Source organism: Vombatus ursinus, unplaced genomic scaffold, assembly GCF_900497805.2.
Source record: "Vombatus ursinus unplaced genomic scaffold, bare-nosed wombat genome assembly UNPS02014799.1, whole genome shotgun sequence".
NCBI lineage: Eukaryota > Metazoa > Chordata > Mammalia > Diprotodontia > Vombatidae > Vombatus > Vombatus ursinus.
The window spans coordinates 49,636,444-49,657,269 of record NW_020954577.1 but is presented as its reverse complement, the minus strand read 5'-3'; the positions used below and the strand labels follow the sequence as shown (position 1 = coordinate 49,657,269).

The following is a 20,826-nucleotide window of genomic DNA, read 5'->3' as shown; positions in this document are numbered from 1 at the left end:
CCCCGGCCTCCTAGCGTGCTGGGGTGGGGGAGGTTCAGCTCCCCTAGAAGATCATGAGATGGAGCCGAGCGGCCTTCTTGGATCCTGTGACCACCAAGGCAATGCGGAGACGCCGGGAAAAATGGACGGATTGACTGCCGGCCAGAAGGGCAGTCGCAGGGAGACCAGCAGGCCTGAGAGCTGCTGGACCTGGCGCCGCTGCGCCCATCGCGTGCCTCTGGCAGTGGGGGGCGCAAGAACACAGCAGTTTGGGAGCCGGCGGTCCTTTGTCCTCTCCGCCGCCGCCTCCTCTGTGGAGAGAGGGAGGGAGGGTGTATGCTGGGAGGCGGGGATGCAGACAGGGATGCAGACAGGGATGCTGCTGACTGGCGGGCAACAGGAGAGCAAGAGGCAGGAGGCGTGCGGGGAAGGAGGAGCCGCGGCAAGACTGCCTGAGCACCCCTGGGTCGGGAAGCACCCCAGGGCCCACTTAGGGCCCGACTCAGACGACTGGGACTCCTTCCTCTCGGCTTTGCCTCCTCTTCCCGTCCCTCCGTCAGAGCAACTCGTGCGTAGACGTTTTAGGACTTGAAGGCCAAAGAAGGGAGCTGAATCTAAGCTTCCAGAGCGTGCTTCGAATCTCAGCTTTTCCACTGATAACCTTAGTGATTCTGGGCAAATCACGTCTCGAGGAGAGGGTGTTGGGTTCCGCTTTCTCATTAGGAAAAGGAGGTAGAAGGAAACGGCGCTTTCCGTGGAAAGAGGCCACTTGCCGTTATACCGCAAGAGAGATGGATTAAAAGTCAGAGGAACTGGTTTCGAATCCTGTCTCTTCCACTCAGTAACTGACTTCTGGCAAGTCACTTAACCTCTCTGGGGCTCAGTTTCCTCCTCTGATAAAGGAGGCTACCAAGAAATGAATGCTAGTTAATTCTTGGAGCTGGGTCCGTTTTCTCTCTGGGAGCTCTTTCTAGCTTCTACCGTTGTGACAGTAATATTTAGTCTCGATCATTCACATTACGCTTTGTTTAAAATTAAACCTAATGAAATCTTTATATATATTAATGTAGATTTTCTCATCAGTAATGTGATCAGGACCCCAAACTCCCTAACTTAAAGACACACACACAGACACACACACACAGACACGGGGTCGGAGACTTTCTGAGGATAAGGAGAAATGTTCACTGTTTCATCTGTCGATGAAATTGACATTTAGGATGAAAGGGGTAGGACGGGGTGGATAAGAAATGCAAAATTAGCTTGGAGAAAAGTCTTTTGTTAAAATTTTTGATAGACACATGCCTGGAACAACAAAAATAAAGGAGTGGGTTGGACTCGGTGAAGCTCAGGCCTCCTCCAGCCCTAAAGTCTAGGATTATCATTGGGCCTCAGTTTCCTCAACTGTAAAACAAGGGTTGGGTTTAGGTGGTTTCTAAAAAACCTTTCTCGACCTTATGGACGTATGAAAAGCAGCTCATCGGTGGCCTTCTGCCAAGGTGAAATGCCCTACTGGGAGACTCTGGTGGCAAATGTTGAGTCCTCTGTTCATTTACTGTACTCCAAGCACATACCTCTTGGCTTTTCTGGTGGGTGCTAGGGCATTTCTGTGCCTATCAAAGTGTCAAAGAAGTCGGGGAGCTGCTAATCTTCAACATTTTCCAGAAAGAATAACTAGAATGTGCCTATTTGGAGTGCCTAGATGCAAAACTTTGGTCTCCATCTGTCTTGAACTAAGTCTGTGTTTGTACTGGAAAAATTAGGCCTGAAAAGTGGGGCAAATACTCAGATACTTCAAATAATGAAACATAATGAATTCATATAAATTATATGGATATTTAAGGTTCCCACCCCACACTGGATAAGGATCATTGGGAGAAGGTGCCAATGTGGGGAAAAGCTTACTTTCTCCACTGAGACAGGATGTCATTTTAAAATCGTAGATGTGCTCAAATTTGAAGGAACCTGAAAGACTTATTTGTCCAACCCTCTTATTTTATGATGAAGGAAACCAAGACCCAGAATAAAGAGGCATCTTTCTCAAGGCCATGCAGACAATACATGGTAAAGCTGGGATTTGAACCCAGGATCCTCTGGATTGTGGGTCCAACTTTCGTGCCACTCTGCTATCTCATCTCCAACCTGGGTTTGAGAGTTTCCAGGTTGGCTGCCCTAACTCATTATCTTCTGTAGCCTCTTCCCTCACAAAGAATGAAAGCATCTTTTTATTCCATTTTAAGGTTACTCTTCCCAGACACTGGACTGGGGTACAGGATCATGGGGGCTGTAGGAAAGGTCGTCTGGGTAAAGGAAATGATGTTGAAGATTAGGTTGAGGGAATTATTTTCAGTAAATCTGACAATAGAGTTCAAAGGAGCAGAGCTTTAGAACTGGAAACGACCTTAGAAGCCTCTTACTCTGAATTCCTTATTTTGCAGACAAAGAAATTGGGGCTCAGAGATGTCTAGTGTCTTGTCAATAGACAAACAGCTAGGTGATAGTTTTATTTATTTATTAAGTGGTAATTCTTTTTTCTTGAAGGAAGAGATGTGTGTGTGTGTGTGTGTGTGTGTGCTGGAAGTGGGGGTGGGGAGAAGAAGAGAAGGAAATGGAATCCTAGGGAAAAACAGAGGAAGAAATTATCTAGATTAACATTAATATTTAACATTAATTTTTAAAACTTTATACCAGCATTTATTTTCTCTGTCATTATTCCTCTAATTGAGTAATGAAAAAAAACCACCTCATAACAAATATGCACAGTCTAGCAAAACAAATTCCCACACTGGCCATGTCTGAAAAATGTATATCTGACTCTGCATCTTAAATTTATCACCTCTCTGCTAGGAGGTAGATGGTTTATCAGTAAATGGATCATAGTTCTACAGTTTTTCCAAGCTGTTTTTTTTTTCCTCTATAATGTTGGTATTATTGGATGAATTGTTCTCTAGTTCTGTTCACTTCGTTTTGTACTCATTTTTATTTCTTCATTTCTTATGGCATAATACTTTTCCTTTACATTAATAAAACACAATTTGTTCAACCATTCCCCAATAAGTGAGTACCCCTTTACTTCCCAATTTTGGGCTACTATGAAGAGAACCACTACATACTCTTTTGTTCATATGGGTCTTTTTTCCCTTCTCTTTTTCGGTAAAGTGGGTTAGACTTAAGAATGATATGGTTGGGTCAAAGGATATAAGCATACTTCCAAATTGCTTTCCAGAATAGTGGAACAATTCATAGTTTCACCAACAGTGCACAAGTGTGCCCATTTTCCTTCAGCTTCTCCGTATTTTTTTATTTTCATCTTTCATCATCTTCAACAATCTGATGGGTGTAAGGTGAAACTTCAGTGGCTTTAATTAGCATTTTTCTAATTATTAGTGATTTGGAGCTTTTTTTCTTCGTATGGCTGTTGATAGCTTGAATTTCTTCCTTTGAAAATTGCCTGCTTGTATCCTTTTTTAAAATTCAATTTTATTTCCAAATCTGAATTCTCTCCCTCCCACTTCCCTGTTCATATCCTTTGACTATTTGTCTACTGGGAAATGGCTCTTAGTCTTAGAAATTTGAATTCGTTTCTTACATATTTTGGCTATGAGACATTTATCAATTTACTCCAAAGACTTTCCCAGTTACCTGTTCCCCCTTTAATTTCAATTGCATTTGGTTTACACAATAATTTTTTTGTTTTACATAATTAAAACTGATCATTTTCACTTTAATGATTCTCTCTATCACTTGCTCATCACGAACTCTTCCCCATCCACATACCTGAAAGGCAATTTCTTCCTCAATCTTCTAATCTGTTTAGGGTCACCTTCTCTATCTAGGTCATGAATTCATTTGGAGTAGCCCAGATATCCAAGCAAAATTAGACTGATGGTATGGAGTTACTTGTTACATGTTACTCATAGTTTTTAAAGGGTGTAGTTAGGCATCAGAACTAGAATCCGGTTCTCTCTGGGATGATGGATTTAAAACCAGAGGGAACATAGAGGTCATTTTACAAGAGAAAGAAGTGGAAATTCAGGGAGATTAACTAAGTACTTGAAGGGGGATTCGAATTTAGATCCTGCTAACTGCAACTCCATGGCTGTAACCTCTCCTACACCGAGAAGCTTCTTAAGCTGAACTGAATTTAAGAAAAGGGGGTGAACAAACGAGAAAGATCGGCCTGCCTCGGGTTTTACAGCTTGGCAGAGTTTCTCCTCTGGATGGAGACATCTTGGCTTTGGTTAGGTTTTCTATTTCCCTCTTTTTCTCCTCCGATCCTCCCTCTACCTCTACCCCACCTCCGTCTCACTCTAACTCTGTGTTTTGCCCATAGTGGGCGCTTAATGTCTGTGGAACTGATTTAATTCGTGTGGGCTCTTGCTCCGAACAAGTCTCGAGGGTGCGTGTCTCCGCTGGTAGGATCTTGAGACTTCCTACAAAAATGTTTTTAATCTCCTCTTCCAGACAAAAAATCGTCCTCAGCCACCCCTTCCCCCAAGAGGCCACCACGGAACAGACGACTGTGATTTTCCAAGTCAGGCTGGATCAGCCATCCCTCAAATGATAGAGTTGGCTTTGTAGTCAGGCAGCTCTGAGTTGGAAGCCGCCTCTGCTCTGGAATAATTGTAGCATCTCTTAACTAAGCTCTCTGAGCCTCAGTTGCAAGGTGAAAATAACAATTCATGGAGCACCCTCCTCCCACAGTTGGAGTGAGGTTCAAATGAGATAATGTATAGAAAGCTCCATACAGTTATCAGTGCCTCTAGCTTTCCTTTGCCCAAGGCTGAGAGATGCCTGCCGATTGTGCCTCAATGTTTGTGCAAAACATACACACAGAACAACTGCAGGCGGCTGGTTCAGTGTGTTTATGAATAAAGCTTCAGAATGATTTTTAGGGGTCTGATCTATAATTTCATTGATGCGGTGAACGTCTAGTGGAGTTTTGGACTGGTTCAGCAGTTCATATTCCCAGAGAATTGCTTGCGGGCCACTGTGAGAGAAAGTGATTTGCCCAGAGATACACAGCAAATACCTATTAGGTGCATCTCTTGAATCCAGCTCTAATCAATTCAGAGGCTTGCTCACTACCCTCTGTACCACTCTGTCTTTCTCCAGAATGGTTCAGACCCAAATTTCCTCCAGTACCTCTCCAGCACTACTCCTGTATGTTGGAAGTTGGGAAGTCACAGGCGTCTTCTAATTCTCACTCTCCACCTTTCCATTACCTGACATCTGGAAGAAAGGTGGGTTTCCCGCGCCCTGCTTCTTCCTTCCCTTTCTGGCAATGACCTTTGCGACCTTTATTGAGCTTAGACCCTAGGCATCCGAACCTAGTGCAGCCAGAGGCTCAGATCTGATTACTGACACTTCCTCAAAAGGCTCAGAAAGTATGATTCAGGCAGCTGGACACTTTGGCTTCCCAGCTGCCTGATCGAACTTTCTAAGCTAATTGTTGTGATTCTTGGTCTGACTCCTGCTCTAAGAGAACCAGTTTGAACACGGCCTGGGCGGGGCTAAGAGCTGACCTTGCAGCAGCTGTTCAATCCCTCCTCCCTTCAAGTCCCTTCTCCTGCGTGCTCAGAGCTCTCCTTCCGCGGTGGGACTGGCAAGGAAAGGAGTGAGGGAAAGTGTTTAGTCAAAGTGTTCCTTAAAGAAGGGTCTTATCTGCAGAGTGAAACGTTGGTTACAGTAACAACAATATTGTCTAAACAATAACTGCGAATGACTAAATTGTTCTGAGTAATAAGAATATTCAAATCAACTATGAAGGACTCATGAAGAAAAATGCTATCCACCTCCAGAGAAAGAATTAGAAATATGTATTGTATGGAAGAAATAGGAGTATGTACTGTATGGTTTCATGTGTGTGTGTATGTGTATATATATATACATATATTTGTATGTATGTATATGTATGTATGCATATACACACGTATGTGTGCAAGCATGTGTATATGTATATATACACAAAGACAAACACATAATACACACACACACACACATATATATATAGAGAGAGAGAGAGAGTTGGCCTTCTCTAATGTGAGATTGGGAAGGAGGGAGAGAGACAACTCAGAACTCAAGGTGACAACAACAAAATAAAATAAATATTTTTTTTAAAGTGCCATCTAGAGTTGGGACTAGGAGTTTGTCCCAGGCAAGATCTGGACATCATAATTCCCTTCTCCTTCATCCCCAAGTGGGGAAGTTGAGCCTCTGTATTTGTGTCTGCCTTTCCAAGGACTTGATCTTTCTGTAACATACCAAGTAATGAATGACTTGGAGAGGAGAATATTTTGCTATTCAAATATGGATGGTTCTAGAGATCAATATTTTAAAATATCCCTCTTTGTGTCCTAGGCTACTGTACACTTGGCTTATCCAGGCTCTGTACCTGTGGACAAAAGAAGGGTGTTTAGCCAACGAATTCTCACGAAGTATGTGTTGTGGGAGAAGGAAAGAAGATGTGATTAATTTTTACATATAAAAGTGAATTATGAATTATTGTTATCTATCTGGAGGTAGTCACTTAATACCAGATTGGAAGATTCCTTGTCCTCACCCTGTCCACCAATTAAGCAGATGTAGACACAGGAAGTGACAGCCTTAGGTGCTGGTCTCGGGTGCCAGCCTATTGGAGGATACTGTTAGAGAACAGGAAAAACACACACACCAAACAAACAAACAAAAAACAGCTGCCTTTCATTAGCCTGAATTGGTCCTTCGCTAATTCTGAAAAAGAGTAGGAATCTATGAGAGAATGCTGGGGGTCGAAGTAACGTTGGATAATCCTGAGACTTCCAGAAAAGTACCTCAGGAGTAACCTAGCTCCACCGATTCATTTTTACAAATGAAGAAAGTGAGAAGCAGAGAATTTAAAGGATTAACCAAGGTCACACGAGTAGTAAGGAACAACCAGAGTTTGAACACACATCCTTTAACTCCACATCCAGGGCTCTTCCCACGACAACCCGTTACATCCTAATGGTGTCTGAAGTTCAAGAAACATCCACACATCTGTGCAAGGGGCCACAACTAGACCAGTTGTTTGTTTTTGTTTTTTGTTTCCAGTCACCAAGAGTTGTAGTAAGGAGCTGGAGATTAGAAAGAAGATGAACTCCAGGCTGTCTTGGGTGATTCTCCGGCCCAGAATGAGTGGCACCACACCCTTGTAGCCATTTCCTTTGTCACGTGGGCCCCTGGAGGACAGTCGCTTGTCACATCTTCCTTTGCGGTTTCCCTCAGGCTTCTACACTGGTCCTGAAAATCAGAGAAGTGGAGCCACAATCTGTACAGTTCAGACAAAATCAACAAACCAAGCAATCAATGCAAGCAAGAAGCGAAGACAAGGAGTAATGGGGCAATGTGAAAGTCCAGTCTCAGTTTCCCAGATTTCTAGCTTACTCGGATTGAAATCACTGAATTGTTGTCTCTTCTGTCCTGGGAGGAGGTGAGCACGAGGATTCAGTAACAGACCCTACTCCTCTCTTCAGGTCTTTCTTTCCCCTTTGTCTCTAGAATAGATCGAGGCTTCTGGCAAGAGGAAAGGGGTTTGCAAAAGTTAGGGTCCGTATGAAAGGGCTACTCTATGCTGAAGTTGTGGGGATGGGAGGGGAGCTCAGTACTCCCCATCATCACGATCGCCAGGATCATTGGGGATGAAAGGATGTCGCTGAGGTGAGGTAGGCTAGCGGACCTCGACGATGCTGTCCAGCGTCTCTGCCTTCCCCGCTGTTTCTGGTTAGCAGTTGCCACGACTAGAGATAGTCCGGAGTTCTAGAGAGCCTGATCAAGTGAGGAGTCCCAAATAATCCTCAAATTCCTCCTCGAGTGTCGGATTTGGCGGTGGGGGATCAGATGGTGATTCTGGGGTGATGCCGAGCAGGACTCTGCTCCTTACTTCCTGGGAGGGCGGAGGCTCACGGCAACCCCAAATAAAAACATTAGCCGGACAGTGAAGATGCCCTTCAGGCCTTCGGTGTCCTCTACCGATCCTTCTTTCCCACTTTGGAGTGAATAAAGTCCTAAAAGCTTAGGCTAGAGACGCAGTGGAAGAGGCGGTTGGGCTCAGTGAAAAACACTGGCGATTCGCAGTCACAGGACCTAGGTTGGAATACTGATTTTTCCACTTTCTATAGGCACCTTGGACAAGTCCAGTTCAGCTCTCTAGTCCTGGGATGAAACGAAGTGGGTGGTTCTAAGACTCTTTCTGGCTTTGGATCTTATGACCCTGTATCGGAGCCTATGTCTTCCTACTGTGTGGCCCTGGGCCTCATATTCTTCATGTATGAAAGGAAAGGCGTTGGAATAGATGAAATCCAAGGTTGCAGTTCTAGAGCTATGGACGTTTTTCCCTCAGGGTTTTCAGCCCATATTTCTAGCTGCAACTGCCTTAAGGCGAGAGGAAAGCAGGCAGATAACCTTTTTGTCTTCTCCCTTCCCTTTATCACTTTGATTCTGAGAAGCACCCCCTTTTTTCTGCGAAGGAAACAGTCGGGTCCCCCTTCATCCCCTCCCCTACTCTCTAGCCAACTTCAGTACCCCAAAAGGGTAACTTAAAGAGGTTGAAATTTCAAAGGCGAAGGCCCCTGAATGGCCGCGCAAAGCCTCCCAATTGAATAAGCAAAAGACACAGCCAGGCTTCGCCAATTAATTAACTAGCGAAGGACAGGTGGCCATTTATTCAGGGCAGGCTTTCGGAGAATCCTCTTTTGTCCTTCCATTTTACCAAGAAGCGCAGACATATTGAAACAGACTTCTTCCGCCGCGGGGAGCGAGATACCTGCTTTTGAGTTCCACCGCCCCCGAAATGTCCGCGGCTATTCCACATAACAGGGGTCCCCAAGTGTGCATCGAAGAGCAGTGAACCTGCAAAAAGAAAAACAAACAGACAAACAAAAAGGAGATCCGCGATACAATATGCACTGGGGCCACAGCAATGGTAGTGAAGAAATATTCATAGTAAGGACGCTGGGTCCCCGGATAACTGACAAGCCAAAGCCGATTGTTATTAGGAGGAAACTGAATTCTGAGTAAAAGTAGGGGGAGCGGGACGGTGGTGGAGGAAATCAATGAAGTTTTGGGGAAGACTTACTGGAACGTACGTCCTCCTTCGTGGAAGAGGTGGGGTACTACCAGACCAGAATAGTGTATACATTGTCATGTGGGGTTTCTGTAGTGTGCATGTGTGTGTGTGTGTGTGTGTGTGTGTGTGTGTGTGTGTGTGAAAAGGGATTCAGTCGGGGGAGGGGGGGTAGGCGGGAACCACTGCTGTAAAGACAAAAGGTATAAAGTCATTTTACCTCCTTCCCAACAATAAAAAATTTAGGATGCTCCCGGACGAATCTTGGAGCACACTTCCTACCCTCTCGCCAGGGAGGTGGGGGACTGCTCGGGCAGAACATCGCATACTTTGTAGGACGTTTGTGTTCCTCTTTGATTAACTCTAATTTGTTACGGTGGTTCTTAGTTATACTCTGGAGGAGAAGGAGGGGCGTTTCAGAAATTACTGTGGTGAAAGAAACAAAAGACAAAGATAAAAAAGAAAACATAACTTTGGTGCTTCGCTCCCATTTCTCCACCTCTTCCTCAGCAAGTAACGAAAAGACTGCCAGATGCTGGTGGAGATCTGAAATTCCTAGATGCGAGGTGAGGGGGCGGGGGCGGCAGGAGTGGCCGGACTCCGGGTTCCATTTTAAATAACAAATGCATCTTATCTTCCCACCTCGACAGCCCCGGGGCAATATCCTTCCCAAGCCTCCCCGCCGCCCCGCCCCTATGCTCTTAACTGCAGGAAACAAGTCCGGAAGCTTTTGAACTACAGAGAATTGAAATCCGAGAGCTCAGGCTCGCGTGATCTTCAGAGGTAGTCAGCCCGCCTCGGCCGAGAGCCGAGAATGCCAGAAGAGGGGCTGCACTCCCGGCCTCTGCAGACCCAGAGAATTCCGGGAGCCGCTTTTACCTTCTTGGGCTCCTCGAGCCTCCTCTGAATGCCCTCTCCGAGAGCCGGGCTTCTGTGGTTCGCTCTGGCTCCTTCTTGGGCTAGCTGGGCCCAGAGAGTGAGCAGGGAGCTGGGGCTTCTCTGGACCTCCCTCCAGATTCCAACAAGGTCGTCAAAAGAACCGTAATGAAATCGTAACAAAAATGCCAGAATTCTAAGAACAGGAAAAAAGGCCGTTCCTCTCCTCTCCCTCCTTTTTCTTTCTTTCCTCCCCCTTTCTCTTTCTTTCTTCCTTTCTCTTTCTCCTGTCCTCTCTTCTCGTTTTCTTTTAATCCTATTTTACCTGACGTTTTTCCTTCCTTCCTTCCTTCTTTCTTTCCTTCCTTCCTTCCTTCCTTCCCTCTTTCCCTTTCTCTCTAACAATTTTTTTTCCCCTTATCTGTATTTCTTCAGTTCCTTAAGGGCTACTCTGGGAAATAAAATTTTAAAGAGAGAACCCAACACTCGCTTCAACTGTTCAGTTTTTCTCAACTCAATGTGTTCTCACACTGCCCTCCCCCCTTCCCCAATTTGGTAGTAGTCCAAATTACCCCAGTCAGCAAGCCTGGTAGAGCAAAAACCTCTCATACTGGGATAGAAATGGAATCCATTAGTAGCTGCGGAGAACAGGAGAGGAGAAAAGAGGACAGCTCCCGGGCCGTGGTGGTTGACTCTTCCATTCTGGAGAAAAGGAATCGCAGTTTTCTGACACCTGACCTCAGTTTTTTTAGGCTCACTAAAAAGGCTCACTATAGGCTCTCCGGCTATACCTGTTTGCAAAAGGACTTTTTCCATCTCTTGGGGTATTTCCGAGGGATAATAATAATGATAGTAACAACAACAAAATAATTATAATTCACATTGCTATAGCCCTTTAAGGTTTACAAAGCTCTTTTGCATCCATTATTCCATTTGCTGGACTGATGGGAAAAATCTCTGAGTGGAAGGACACACCTGTGTTGTGCATTTTATGAAACACAGTACCTAAGTGGGTAACTATAACCTCGAGATGACCACGCCCCCCATCTCTTCATCTTCTAGAAAATATCAGAGGGGAAGAAATATCAAAAGGAAATGAAATCCCAGTTAATCGTTTTAAAGGAGGGGGATAGTGCAAGGGAGGTGGAGTTTTCAAAGGAACGTGTCCCAAGTGGCTTGGATAGAGACGGATTTGTTCATGGTTGGACCCTACCAGGAAGGATCGGAAGCGCAGTGAAAGTAGCTGGGAGTGGGGACTGGGGGAGAAAGGAGGTGATAAAAGTAGCGAAGAATTGGTTTAGAAAGTCCAGGCCCCATCGTTGGAGTGGCCTTGGTCATGCCTGTAGCCCAGGGAGATAAGCTCCCGAGGGCTTTGATTTTGAGAGGGGAGGAAAAGAGAAAGCCATAGCTGGCTCCTTGCAGACACTGGTAAAGGGATCAGGAAGCTTAGAATTCTGCATTCTCAAGCAGTCTACACTCACAAGCACGCGGCTTACAGTTTTGGATTCCCCCTCCAACCCGCCCCCCAGCCCCAGCCCCAGCCCCACTCCCGGCGGCTTCCACAGTGGGCCTAGAGCTATGCCTCTGGCCGCTCTCATCAAACCAGGGGGGAGAGGAAGGGCTGCCTACAGATTTCTCAATTTTCTCCATTAGACTCCTCTTAGCCGACTTCCTGAACGTCCTCTTCCTTGCCGAATCCCAAATCTCCCAACCCTGACATTCCTACTTCCTCGTTAAAAAAAAAAAAAACCCACCCCAGGCCTTCTCGGGATAGAGAAAGAGGCTGCGACTTCGAACATGGGGCAGAGGAAGAACGCTTACGCCTGTGCCTTCTGGCAAAGCAGGGATGGAGGGAGTTCCTAGGAGCCTGGGGGCCCCTGCAGCTCTGAATAGAGACAGAGAGAGAACCACAGAGACAGAGGGGAAAAGGCAGACAGAAAAACAGAGACACAGACAAACAGACACAGAGACAGAATCCGTGTCTTGTTGTATGCCTGTGACTTTCCGTTCAAAAAAAAAATGGAGTCTCTTGCTTTCCTGATCCCAGAAGTAACTAGGAGTAAGGTGCAAGAAAGGCCAGATTGGTTTTTTAGGAGTGTTCAATCTATCGATCAGGGAGCAATTATTAAGTGCCTACTATATACTAGTCGCTGGGAATACAAAGAAACTCAGCTGTGGCATACCTTCCCCCCATATCAAGCGGGGGTGCACAGTCCGCAGCCTAGTTTCGCCTTTTCTAGCTGAGCTTCAGCGCTCATTCACTTCTGGGGGGAGGGGGCGTTTTTGGCTCCTGCTTCCTCATCCTAGCTCTGTCCAGCCTATAGCCTCCAGATCCGCAGAGATCAGGAATTCCCCGAAGAGAGGCGGCTGGGCTGGGGCGCGTGCGTGTGCGTGTGCGTGTGCGTGCGCAAGGGAGAGCTCCGACCCTAAAGTGACCCTCTTGGAAACAGAAGGAAAACGTACTTGGAGGCCTAACCATGCAAATCAACGCTGCGAGGATAACGCTCTTAGAGTCCACAGGACTTTTACCATTTGCTGATAGCTCCCTCCGCCCTCCCTCGCCCCTACCCAGCCCGGGCAGCGCGACTGGGCTTGTAGTTCTCCCTTTCTCGTTTAGTGTCAAGTATTGAGTAGTTTTTTGTAGAGCGCTGGCAATCACCAGTTCTCTGGGGGAAAAGATTTCCCCCCTCCCTTCCATTCCCACACCCAGAAGTAAACTGACCCTTTGGTCTGTTTTTCAAGGAAAGTTAGTTTCCCTCCCCCCAGGAAGAGCTCAAGAAGCAAATATCAATTCCACCCTCCACCCCTCACACACAGATACCTGAACTTCAGGAAGAAGCGCGGGAGCTCAGCGCCGAACCTGTCTGGAGCCTTAGGCCACCTAGGAGAGGAAGACGAAAGGAATAGGGGGTTACTGTCAGGAGGCCCTCTGGGCGCTGGTCTGAAAGACAACACAAAAGCAGAGCCTCCAGACAGAAACTCCAAGTCTCTGTTGACCTGTGAGAAAGAAAACCAAAGGAGGGGAGTCTGACTCAGGGTAAGGTGGCAGGCAAAGCCGGAGAAATGGGCGGAGGAACAAGGAATGATAGAAAAAGCCCCTAAAAGCCACTATCCCCATCCAGGTCTCTTTTGACATCCCAGAAAAATTCAGATCTCTCTCTCTCTCCCTCTCTCTCTCTGTTTGTCTCTCCCCTTCTTTAAAGATTGTAAATAGATTCTTTCAAGCCTCCAGTGAGGTTCGCGAGTCGGTGGCAACAAGCTAAAGAATTCAAACGAAATCTGAGGTTGGAGACGCTGTCTTCACACTTCTAAATGCACTTATGGACGCCCCCCCCCCCCCGACTCAGCAAGGCTAGATCAAGGTCTCGGTTTACCAAAACAAAAACATCAGAAGGCGGCCCCCCAATTGGGAAGCGCCGCTCCCTCGGCGCCCCTTCCTCCCGCAAGGCCGCAGAGGCTGCGTTTCCACCGAGTCCCATTTGCATCCCCCCCCCTCATCCCCCTGCTTTCCCCTCTCTGTTCTCACACTCTCCTCCCCATTCGAGTCTGTCCACACCACACCTGGTGCATCACCGCCTAGCCATTAGCTTCGGGCCTCCTTTCATCTTCGGCGTGGCAGACGTCTCTATTTATCCACTTGCAATCAATGAGTGGCGTCACCAGCGGTCCCGTAATGACGCCGGCACCATTAAGGATGACAGGCTAGAAAGAAGAAGGCAATGGTGATCCCTCCCAGAGCCAGCGCAGCCCAGCGGAGCGCGAGCATCGCAAGGTGACCTGTCTCCCTGCTACTCTGTGCGCTCCTCTCCAAACCGCTGTGCTCCGCTCCTCTCCGGCGGCGCGGCCCAGCCCCGCCGCCCTCCCTCTTCTCCCCTCGGTCTTTCTCTTCCGTCGAACTCGGAGGCCAAGGGCTACGAGCTTCTTGAACCTGGGCAGCTGCCAGGTGGGAGCTTGCTGGAGGGTCGGAGCCCCCATCCCTTTCTTTCTGAAAAGCGCCCCGGGATGGAGAGCAGGAAGGACATGGTGATGTTTCTGGAAGGAGGGCAGCTTGGCACGCTCGTTGGCAAGAGGGGAGCTAATTTGTCAGAAGCAGTGGGGAGCCCTGGCCCCGAACCCCCAGAAAACGTGATCCACCGGAATTGCTTGAGTCCCCGCTCGGGCCCCTTGGCGTCCAGGGAGAAGGGCGGAGGCGGCAAGGAGGATGAAGTGGAAAGATTGCCACGGACAGCGGCGGGGGCGGGGGCGGAGAGCCGCCCAGCGGGGCCGGCGGGGGTGGCCCCGCCGCCCTCCTCCGACTCCCCCTCGGCCAAAGGCCAGCAGAGCAGCTCGGATACGGAGTCGGATTTCTATGAAGAAATCGAGGTGAGCTGCACCCCAGACTGCACCGCAGGAAGCGCCGAGTACCAGCACAGGAAAGGTACACCAAGCTTTGCCCCAGCCCGCTCTCCGGCCTCCCCCCTCTCCCAGTCCCCGGAGCCCCGATGCCCTCCCCCCCCGCCCTCCCCTGCAGCTTCTGTCGCCTCTTGCCCTGAGGTGTCCTGAAGGGATAGAGGGATTGAGAGAGAGGTGATTTCCTCGGCCTAATTCCAGGTGAAGCCACAGAGGCAGCGAGGAGGTCCTGGCTGGTTACCTGATTCCTCTGCCCCGTGCCCTCCTCCTAGTCCCACAACTTGGGGGAGGGTGCTCACTTGCCTGTCCTCGGGCATCCCGCAGGGATCAGGCTGAGTCTACCTGAGTGTGGGGTACTGATTCACAGGGGAGAAAGCCCCAGGCCTAGGCCTTGGGCTGGGAAACGGTCCGTGTGTTAGCCCTAGTGCTGGACAGTCCCTCTGAAGCCTCAGGGAGGTAGTCTGGGAGACCGTCACTCCCTTCAGTGCCCTAGTGTTCCGTGAGAAGGTTGGACCACGCCAAGATACCAGCTTATAAGGCCTCAAACGCTTGGTGTGGCGGCTGGGCGGCAGGGTTTGTAGGTGGCAGGCATAGCAACTATGGAGGCAGACTGCACGCCAGAACGGAATGAGTGCGGAAACGCTGCCTAAAGAATGGTCCAAAGGCTGCAGGCCGCCCGAGGAGCCGCCGCCCGGCCTTTTTGCACCTCGGCTCGAAGGCCGAATTACCTTGTCACTTCCAGGGCTCGGCGGCGCCAGTTCGGAAATGGTCCCAATGAGCTAATTGCCTTTGGTCTCGGATACAAAGAGGGCAAGTTACATTTGAAAAGCGAAGGCCGGGAGCCGGCCTCCCCACCTTCCCATCCCCCAGTTCCTCTGCTTCTACTCCACCACCCCCACTCAAAGCCCCATCCCCTTTCCTGCACTTCTCAGTCTCTCTTCAAATACCACCCCAAAGAACAAGGAGCCGGGGAGGGTGGTGGTCCTGTGGATAAGAAAACCCCACCGTTTTTCTTTCTGCACTGTCCGAAGTTGAGAGAGGAGTCACCAGGCTCTAGGCTAGTGTGGGATCCACCTTCATCCCTCTCTTATCCCAAGGACTCCTGAAAACAGGCTCAGCAGAGGCTAGGAAAGAGTCCAGAAAAGAGATGGCCTCCCTTGCGGAGAGAGGGGAGAGTCCCAAGGTCCCTGTCCAGCCTGGTTGCTACAGTCCCTTTACACTCTGCTTAGGCCGTGGAGTTTGAGGGCCTTTGGTGCAGGGCTTTAGCGAGCTCGAGGGGTTAGTGGGGGAGGGGAGACGGGGGGTGGGGGAGGAAGGACAGAGATGCGGGGGAAGGAGGTACACCAACGCAGCCCGCAGGCCCAGTCACATTTTCAGCCAGGTCACTCAACACCCGCATACTCTCCTCATACACCTACTCAGAGCAGATCCGACTGCAGACTTCTTACACAAGTGGTATTCGTGTGCCTGTTTGAAGCCCCCCTCACACATACAAACAAGCAAGCACACACACGCTTCATGACGCCCTCTGACAGAATGAAAGGCTAGTTCAGAGGGGTAACACCAACCCCATTTCTCTTCCCATCCTGCAGAGACAATGGTTAACCCCGACTCCCCCAGACCTAGTCCTTGGAAGGAGTAAATGCTAAATGACCAGCTCAGGCCGATTACCCTCCGCAGTCCTTTGGTCCCCGAAACCCGTATACTAAGAGCCTGTCCCTCGTCCTTCCCTCTCTGTCCCTTCCTTCCCCCGGTGGGATGGGGATGGGGTGGGGAAGGGAGAGGAGCTGTCTTCAGACAAGCACTCCTTTACCTGCAGACAGCAACGCTGGCTATAGCTGGGGGGAGTCGGGTGTTGGGGGACCCATTCCTGTCACCTTGTGTTTCCCAACCCTACATCCAGCCCTAGTCCCGCCTCCCCCCCCCACCCCGTCCCCACTTCCAGGCCCCTGTGCCATCTCGAGTAGGCAGTGTGTCTTCTTTGGGCTTCCTTGTGCAGCGCCATGCTCCGAGGCTCTGGCTGGCAGTCCCAGCAGCGGAGGGGAGCCCCCCAAGAGCGGCGGCGGGGGAGGCCCGGGAGGCGGCGGTGGAGGCGGCGGGGGCGGTGGTTCCCAGGGCTCCCTGGCCTGCAGCGCCAGCGATCAGATGCGCCGCTACCGCACCGCCTTCACGAGGGAGCAGATCGCCCGTCTGGAGAAGGAATTCTATCGGGAGAACTACGTGTCGCGGCCCCGGAGGTGCGAGCTGGCGGCTGCCTTAAACCTGCCGGAGACCACCATCAAGGTAAGTACCGCGATCCCCCACAATCCGCTTTCCGTTGGCCCGCCGGCCAGTTTCCCTGGCAGAGAGAGAGCTGGAAAGCCAGCTCTCTTTGCTCCCTTGTTGTGTCCCAACTCTTGCTGGAGCCGCTGACTGGGGTGGGGGTGGGGAGTAATGAGCCCGAGGTCAGACCTAGGAACTAAGAGGCAGAGAAGTGAAGCAGGCTCTGAGGCTGAGATCCGGGCTGTAGAGAGAGAGAGAGTCAGGGAGGCCCAAAGAAGGAGGTAGGCCTCCTATGGGCTTCTCTCACCCCACCACCCCCCACTCCCAGATAACACTAGGTCTTCCACTGAACCACAGACTCGGTTCCTGTGCCCACTGCAACAACGTTAACCACTAATGCTGATGGTTATTCTTAGTATTTCCTGTGAAACAATTCCTCTTTCCAGCTTCCTCTTCAATACCCCTCTCCAAGATATGAATTCCACCAAGTTGAGTGAAGGCCAACATTTGGTTCTCAGTGAGGTCGAGATAGATACAAAGGACAAAACACTTTGAAACAGTATACAAAGCCTCAGCTCCCTGAATATAGTCTCTTACTGGGGAAGTGTTCAGGGACAGTTTTGGGGGCTCCCAGCTCGCTTTCCCCACAATCATATCCACCAGAGTCCAAACTCAACCCTGCTTTTAACCAAAGAGGGAAAAGCCTCTGGTGCCATCCTGGACCAGGGAAATGGGTCCAGAAGCCAATTAGCGCCAGGTGCCAGGGCAGAAATGGGGGGATCAGGGAGATCTGGTAAACATTCAGAGGTTCCTCTGTTTCCTTCGTCTCTGCCAGGTGTGGTTCCAGAACCGCAGGATGAAGGACAAGAGGCAACGATTAGCCATGACCTGGCCTCACCCAGCCGACCCTGCTTTTTATACTTACATGATGAGCCACGCTGCGGCCACGGGGAACCTGCCCTACCCGTTCCCCTCCCACCTGCCCCTTCCTTACTACTCACACATGGGCCTTGGAGCCACTTCAGCCTCTGCTGCCGCCCCCTTCAGTACTCCCCTGAGACCCCTGGATACCTTCCGGGTCCTGTCCCATCCTTACCCTAGACCTGAACTCCTCTGTGCTTTTAGACATCCATCTCTCTATCCAGCCCCAACAACGCATGGACTTGGGGGGTCAGGGGGCAGTCCATGCTCATGCCTGGCTTGCCACGCCAGCCAGTCCAATGGCCTGGCACAGAGACCTTCCGGCTCAGACTTTTCCTGCTCCTCCACAACCAGGACGGACTCTTTCATCACCTTCACGCCCTCCGTACTGAGCAAAACCTCCTCAGTGTCCCTGGATCAGAGGGAGGAAGTCCCCCTTACAAGATAAAAGGTGCATCTCAGGTTTTTCCAGAATACTCATTTTTAGGGCAGACTCCCTTGCTCTAGGACTTACCCTCCCACCACCCCACCTTTCCACCTTTATTTAATTCCCTTCCATCTTCCCTTGGACATCTGCGGAAAAAAGGAGACAGAGGACTAGAAATAATAGCCTGAAAAGGATTTCCATGACCATGAAGGAAACCTGTTGGTGAAATATTGGGGAAAAGAAGCCGCTTGGATGGCTATGTAGAAGGCACAGTCTGCCATCCATCTTTGGAGAAGATGCCAGAGCCTGGCAGGGAGGGGACCCTCCCGAGTATGTCATCAAGGCTCCACCTGAAAAGAAACTTTAAAACCCACACAAGCACACACATATACACACTCATACACTAGCACATACACATGCACACACAGGCACATACAAAGAAAACTTACTCTCCTTTCTTTACCTGACAAAGCTGAAACACTGGAAGGGGATATTGCTGTCTTTAACAAAAGGTTGTGTGCACACACACAAACAACGTGAAGAGCTCTCTTTGCCAGATTTTCCAAATCTAGTAATGGAGATTCTGAATAGCTATACAACTAAGTATTTCTTTTTAAAAACAGAGAAAGGGAAAAAAATTGTCCTGCTGCCATAAAGATTCTACCAACATGTATATATTTTTGGTGGTTTGACTGCATTCTTTGTGTCTCAGAAATACAGTATATTCCAACTGACCAGGATCTAATCTTTTCCCTAGAACTCTGCTTCCCAGATCCCTGCCCTACCCTAACTTGATTCTCATTTCATTTCTGTCTGTCTGTGTCTATCTCTCTGTCCCCTCCTTTTGTTTGTCTCACAAAAAGATCTTCAAAGGAAAGGGAGGGGGCACTTTTCTTGTGTCAAGGTGCAGCTGAGTGTTATTTACCCTGAAACAAGTGTCTGGTCACCAGGGGTTGAAGGGTGGCCCCCCTGTCTAAATTAGCAAGGTTGTATATGTAAGGGAGGTTTTTAAATGCCTAGTGTACAACATCATGCGCTCTGAACAGAGACCATGAGCCAAACTTAACAAGCCGCCAAGGGAAGAGATTAGGTGATGGAGAGTGGGCAGAGCAGAACTCCTATGGACAATCACAGCATGCAAATTAGAGCAGAGTAGACTTTGTCTCCTTGGTTTGTTCTTTGCCATCCCATTACCCATTTTGCTTTTAAATTTCTCATGCCCCACCAGACTCTATATTTTACCCACTCCCATCATCATCACCTGCCTTTGTGTTTGTCTTTCAAATGTTCTCTATGCAACCCTCTGTTTCTTGAGTGGGTGGAGCTGTTTCTTTTTTTTCTTTGAGAGGGTTTTGCAGCCCAGGGGAAGGAAGACAATAGTGTCTTGGGTCTTGGTGAAATAGGGATTTTCTTGCCCTCTAACCCAACCCTATTTTTCTTGGAAGCCCAAAGGTTTCACTGTTCAGATTTGTTACCATATTTCAATAAAAAGGCCAAAAGAACCATGACAGTATAGCACCTTTGGGAGCTTCTATTATTCAAAGGAGGGATGCCAGACCTTTTTTTCCTTTTGGTGAGATAGAAGGAGTGGGGAAGATCAATTTGGTTTTATTTCCTTCCCAAATAATAGACAGTAGGCCTCCTATTTAAGTGAAGAAAAACAAAGCTCCCCTTTGCAGAGCTGGTCAAATGTGTACGTGGAAAGATCAGCAGCAGTCCTTATCTTTCTCAACTTCTCCTTATTGAATTCCAACAAATGCATCTAGCGAGAGGTGCGTAGTTTAAACCGCCCACTTTATGTTTGAAAGAAATTAGAAACTGGGGTTTGTGTGAGGTGCTATCTGTTTATCTCCACCCACCCCCACTTTCAGGTTTGTTTTTTTTTTTACTAGCTAGCAACTTGCTGGAAAATAGGAGCAAATGGAAGAAAGTTCAAATTAAGGCACTTAGTAAACATATATGTATACATATATAATATATAGAAAGATATATATCTATATATCTTATAATATGAACACTTTAAGTATTTACAGAGGGTTTTTGTCACAAGAACCTCGAAGAGGAAGCAGAGAAAAGTTCCAGAGTGAAGGGGAGGGGTTTGAGTAGAGGAAGTGATGAAGTCTTGCAGTGTTTTAGGTTGAGGGGAGGGAGGGAAATCACCTGCGCATTCCACTTGGAGCAGGCTTCTGTCAAGGGTTCCGTCCTGGGACAGAATAGGGAACCTTGACAAAGCGCTCTGCCCGTCAGGGTGAGATTCACTTGGGGAAAACTGAGCTCAGTCTTCCCAATACAGAGTATAGTTTGGGTCGTCTAAACAGGGAGTTTGTGTTGGCTGGGCTCTGAGGTACCTGAGTGCTTGCTTCGGGTGTTCAGTTTCAGGGAGTGAGGGAGAGAAGGAGGGGTCAAGCAGGGTGGGGAGACAGAATCAGCTCGGGTCTGTAGTTCACCATGTCCCTACTTCCCCATCCCCTTTTCTGGCTTCACTTTTGTTGCGGAGAAAAAGCCCGAAGCAAACTCACGAAAGCCAGCACCCCAACCTCTCTTCTTCCTCTAGTTTTCCCCGCCCCCACCCACACACATACCCAGCCTTTCACCCAAAGGATCGCCCGCGAGGAGCTGTGGCTCTCCCACAGGGTGGGCCACCTTCTAAGGATCGGGCTGCAAAAACCCGGTGGCGCATGTCTCTGTTCTTTGGTCGGACGCCCGAGATTGCTTGCGACAGGTAAATAGGCTGCGGGTTGTGGTGATGCCAGGCGTATTTTCAGTTAATAGGGAGGGAAAATGAGGTGTCTGCAGCGATATTGGAAAGTACAAGATCGATGATCCGTCCTCGTGTCCAATCAGCAGCCTTTAATTGACTGTATTTTCTGGGTAATTGAGCCAGTCTACC

General features: G+C 48.8%; 1 protein-coding gene across 1 annotated transcript; it reads left to right on the top strand.

Annotated features, from left to right (window-relative positions):
• Window positions 1–13,939: 13,939 nt before the first annotated feature.
• Window positions 13,940–17,957, top strand: LOC114050403 (homeobox even-skipped homolog protein 1-like). Its single transcript, XM_027872033.1, has 3 exons — window positions 13,940–14,354; window positions 16,326–16,609; window positions 17,424–17,957. Exons 1-3 carry the CDS (start codon window positions 13,940–13,942, stop codon window positions 17,955–17,957), a joined length of 1,233 nt encoding a protein of 410 aa, XP_027727834.1.
• Window positions 17,958–20,826: the final 2,869 nt, after the last annotated feature.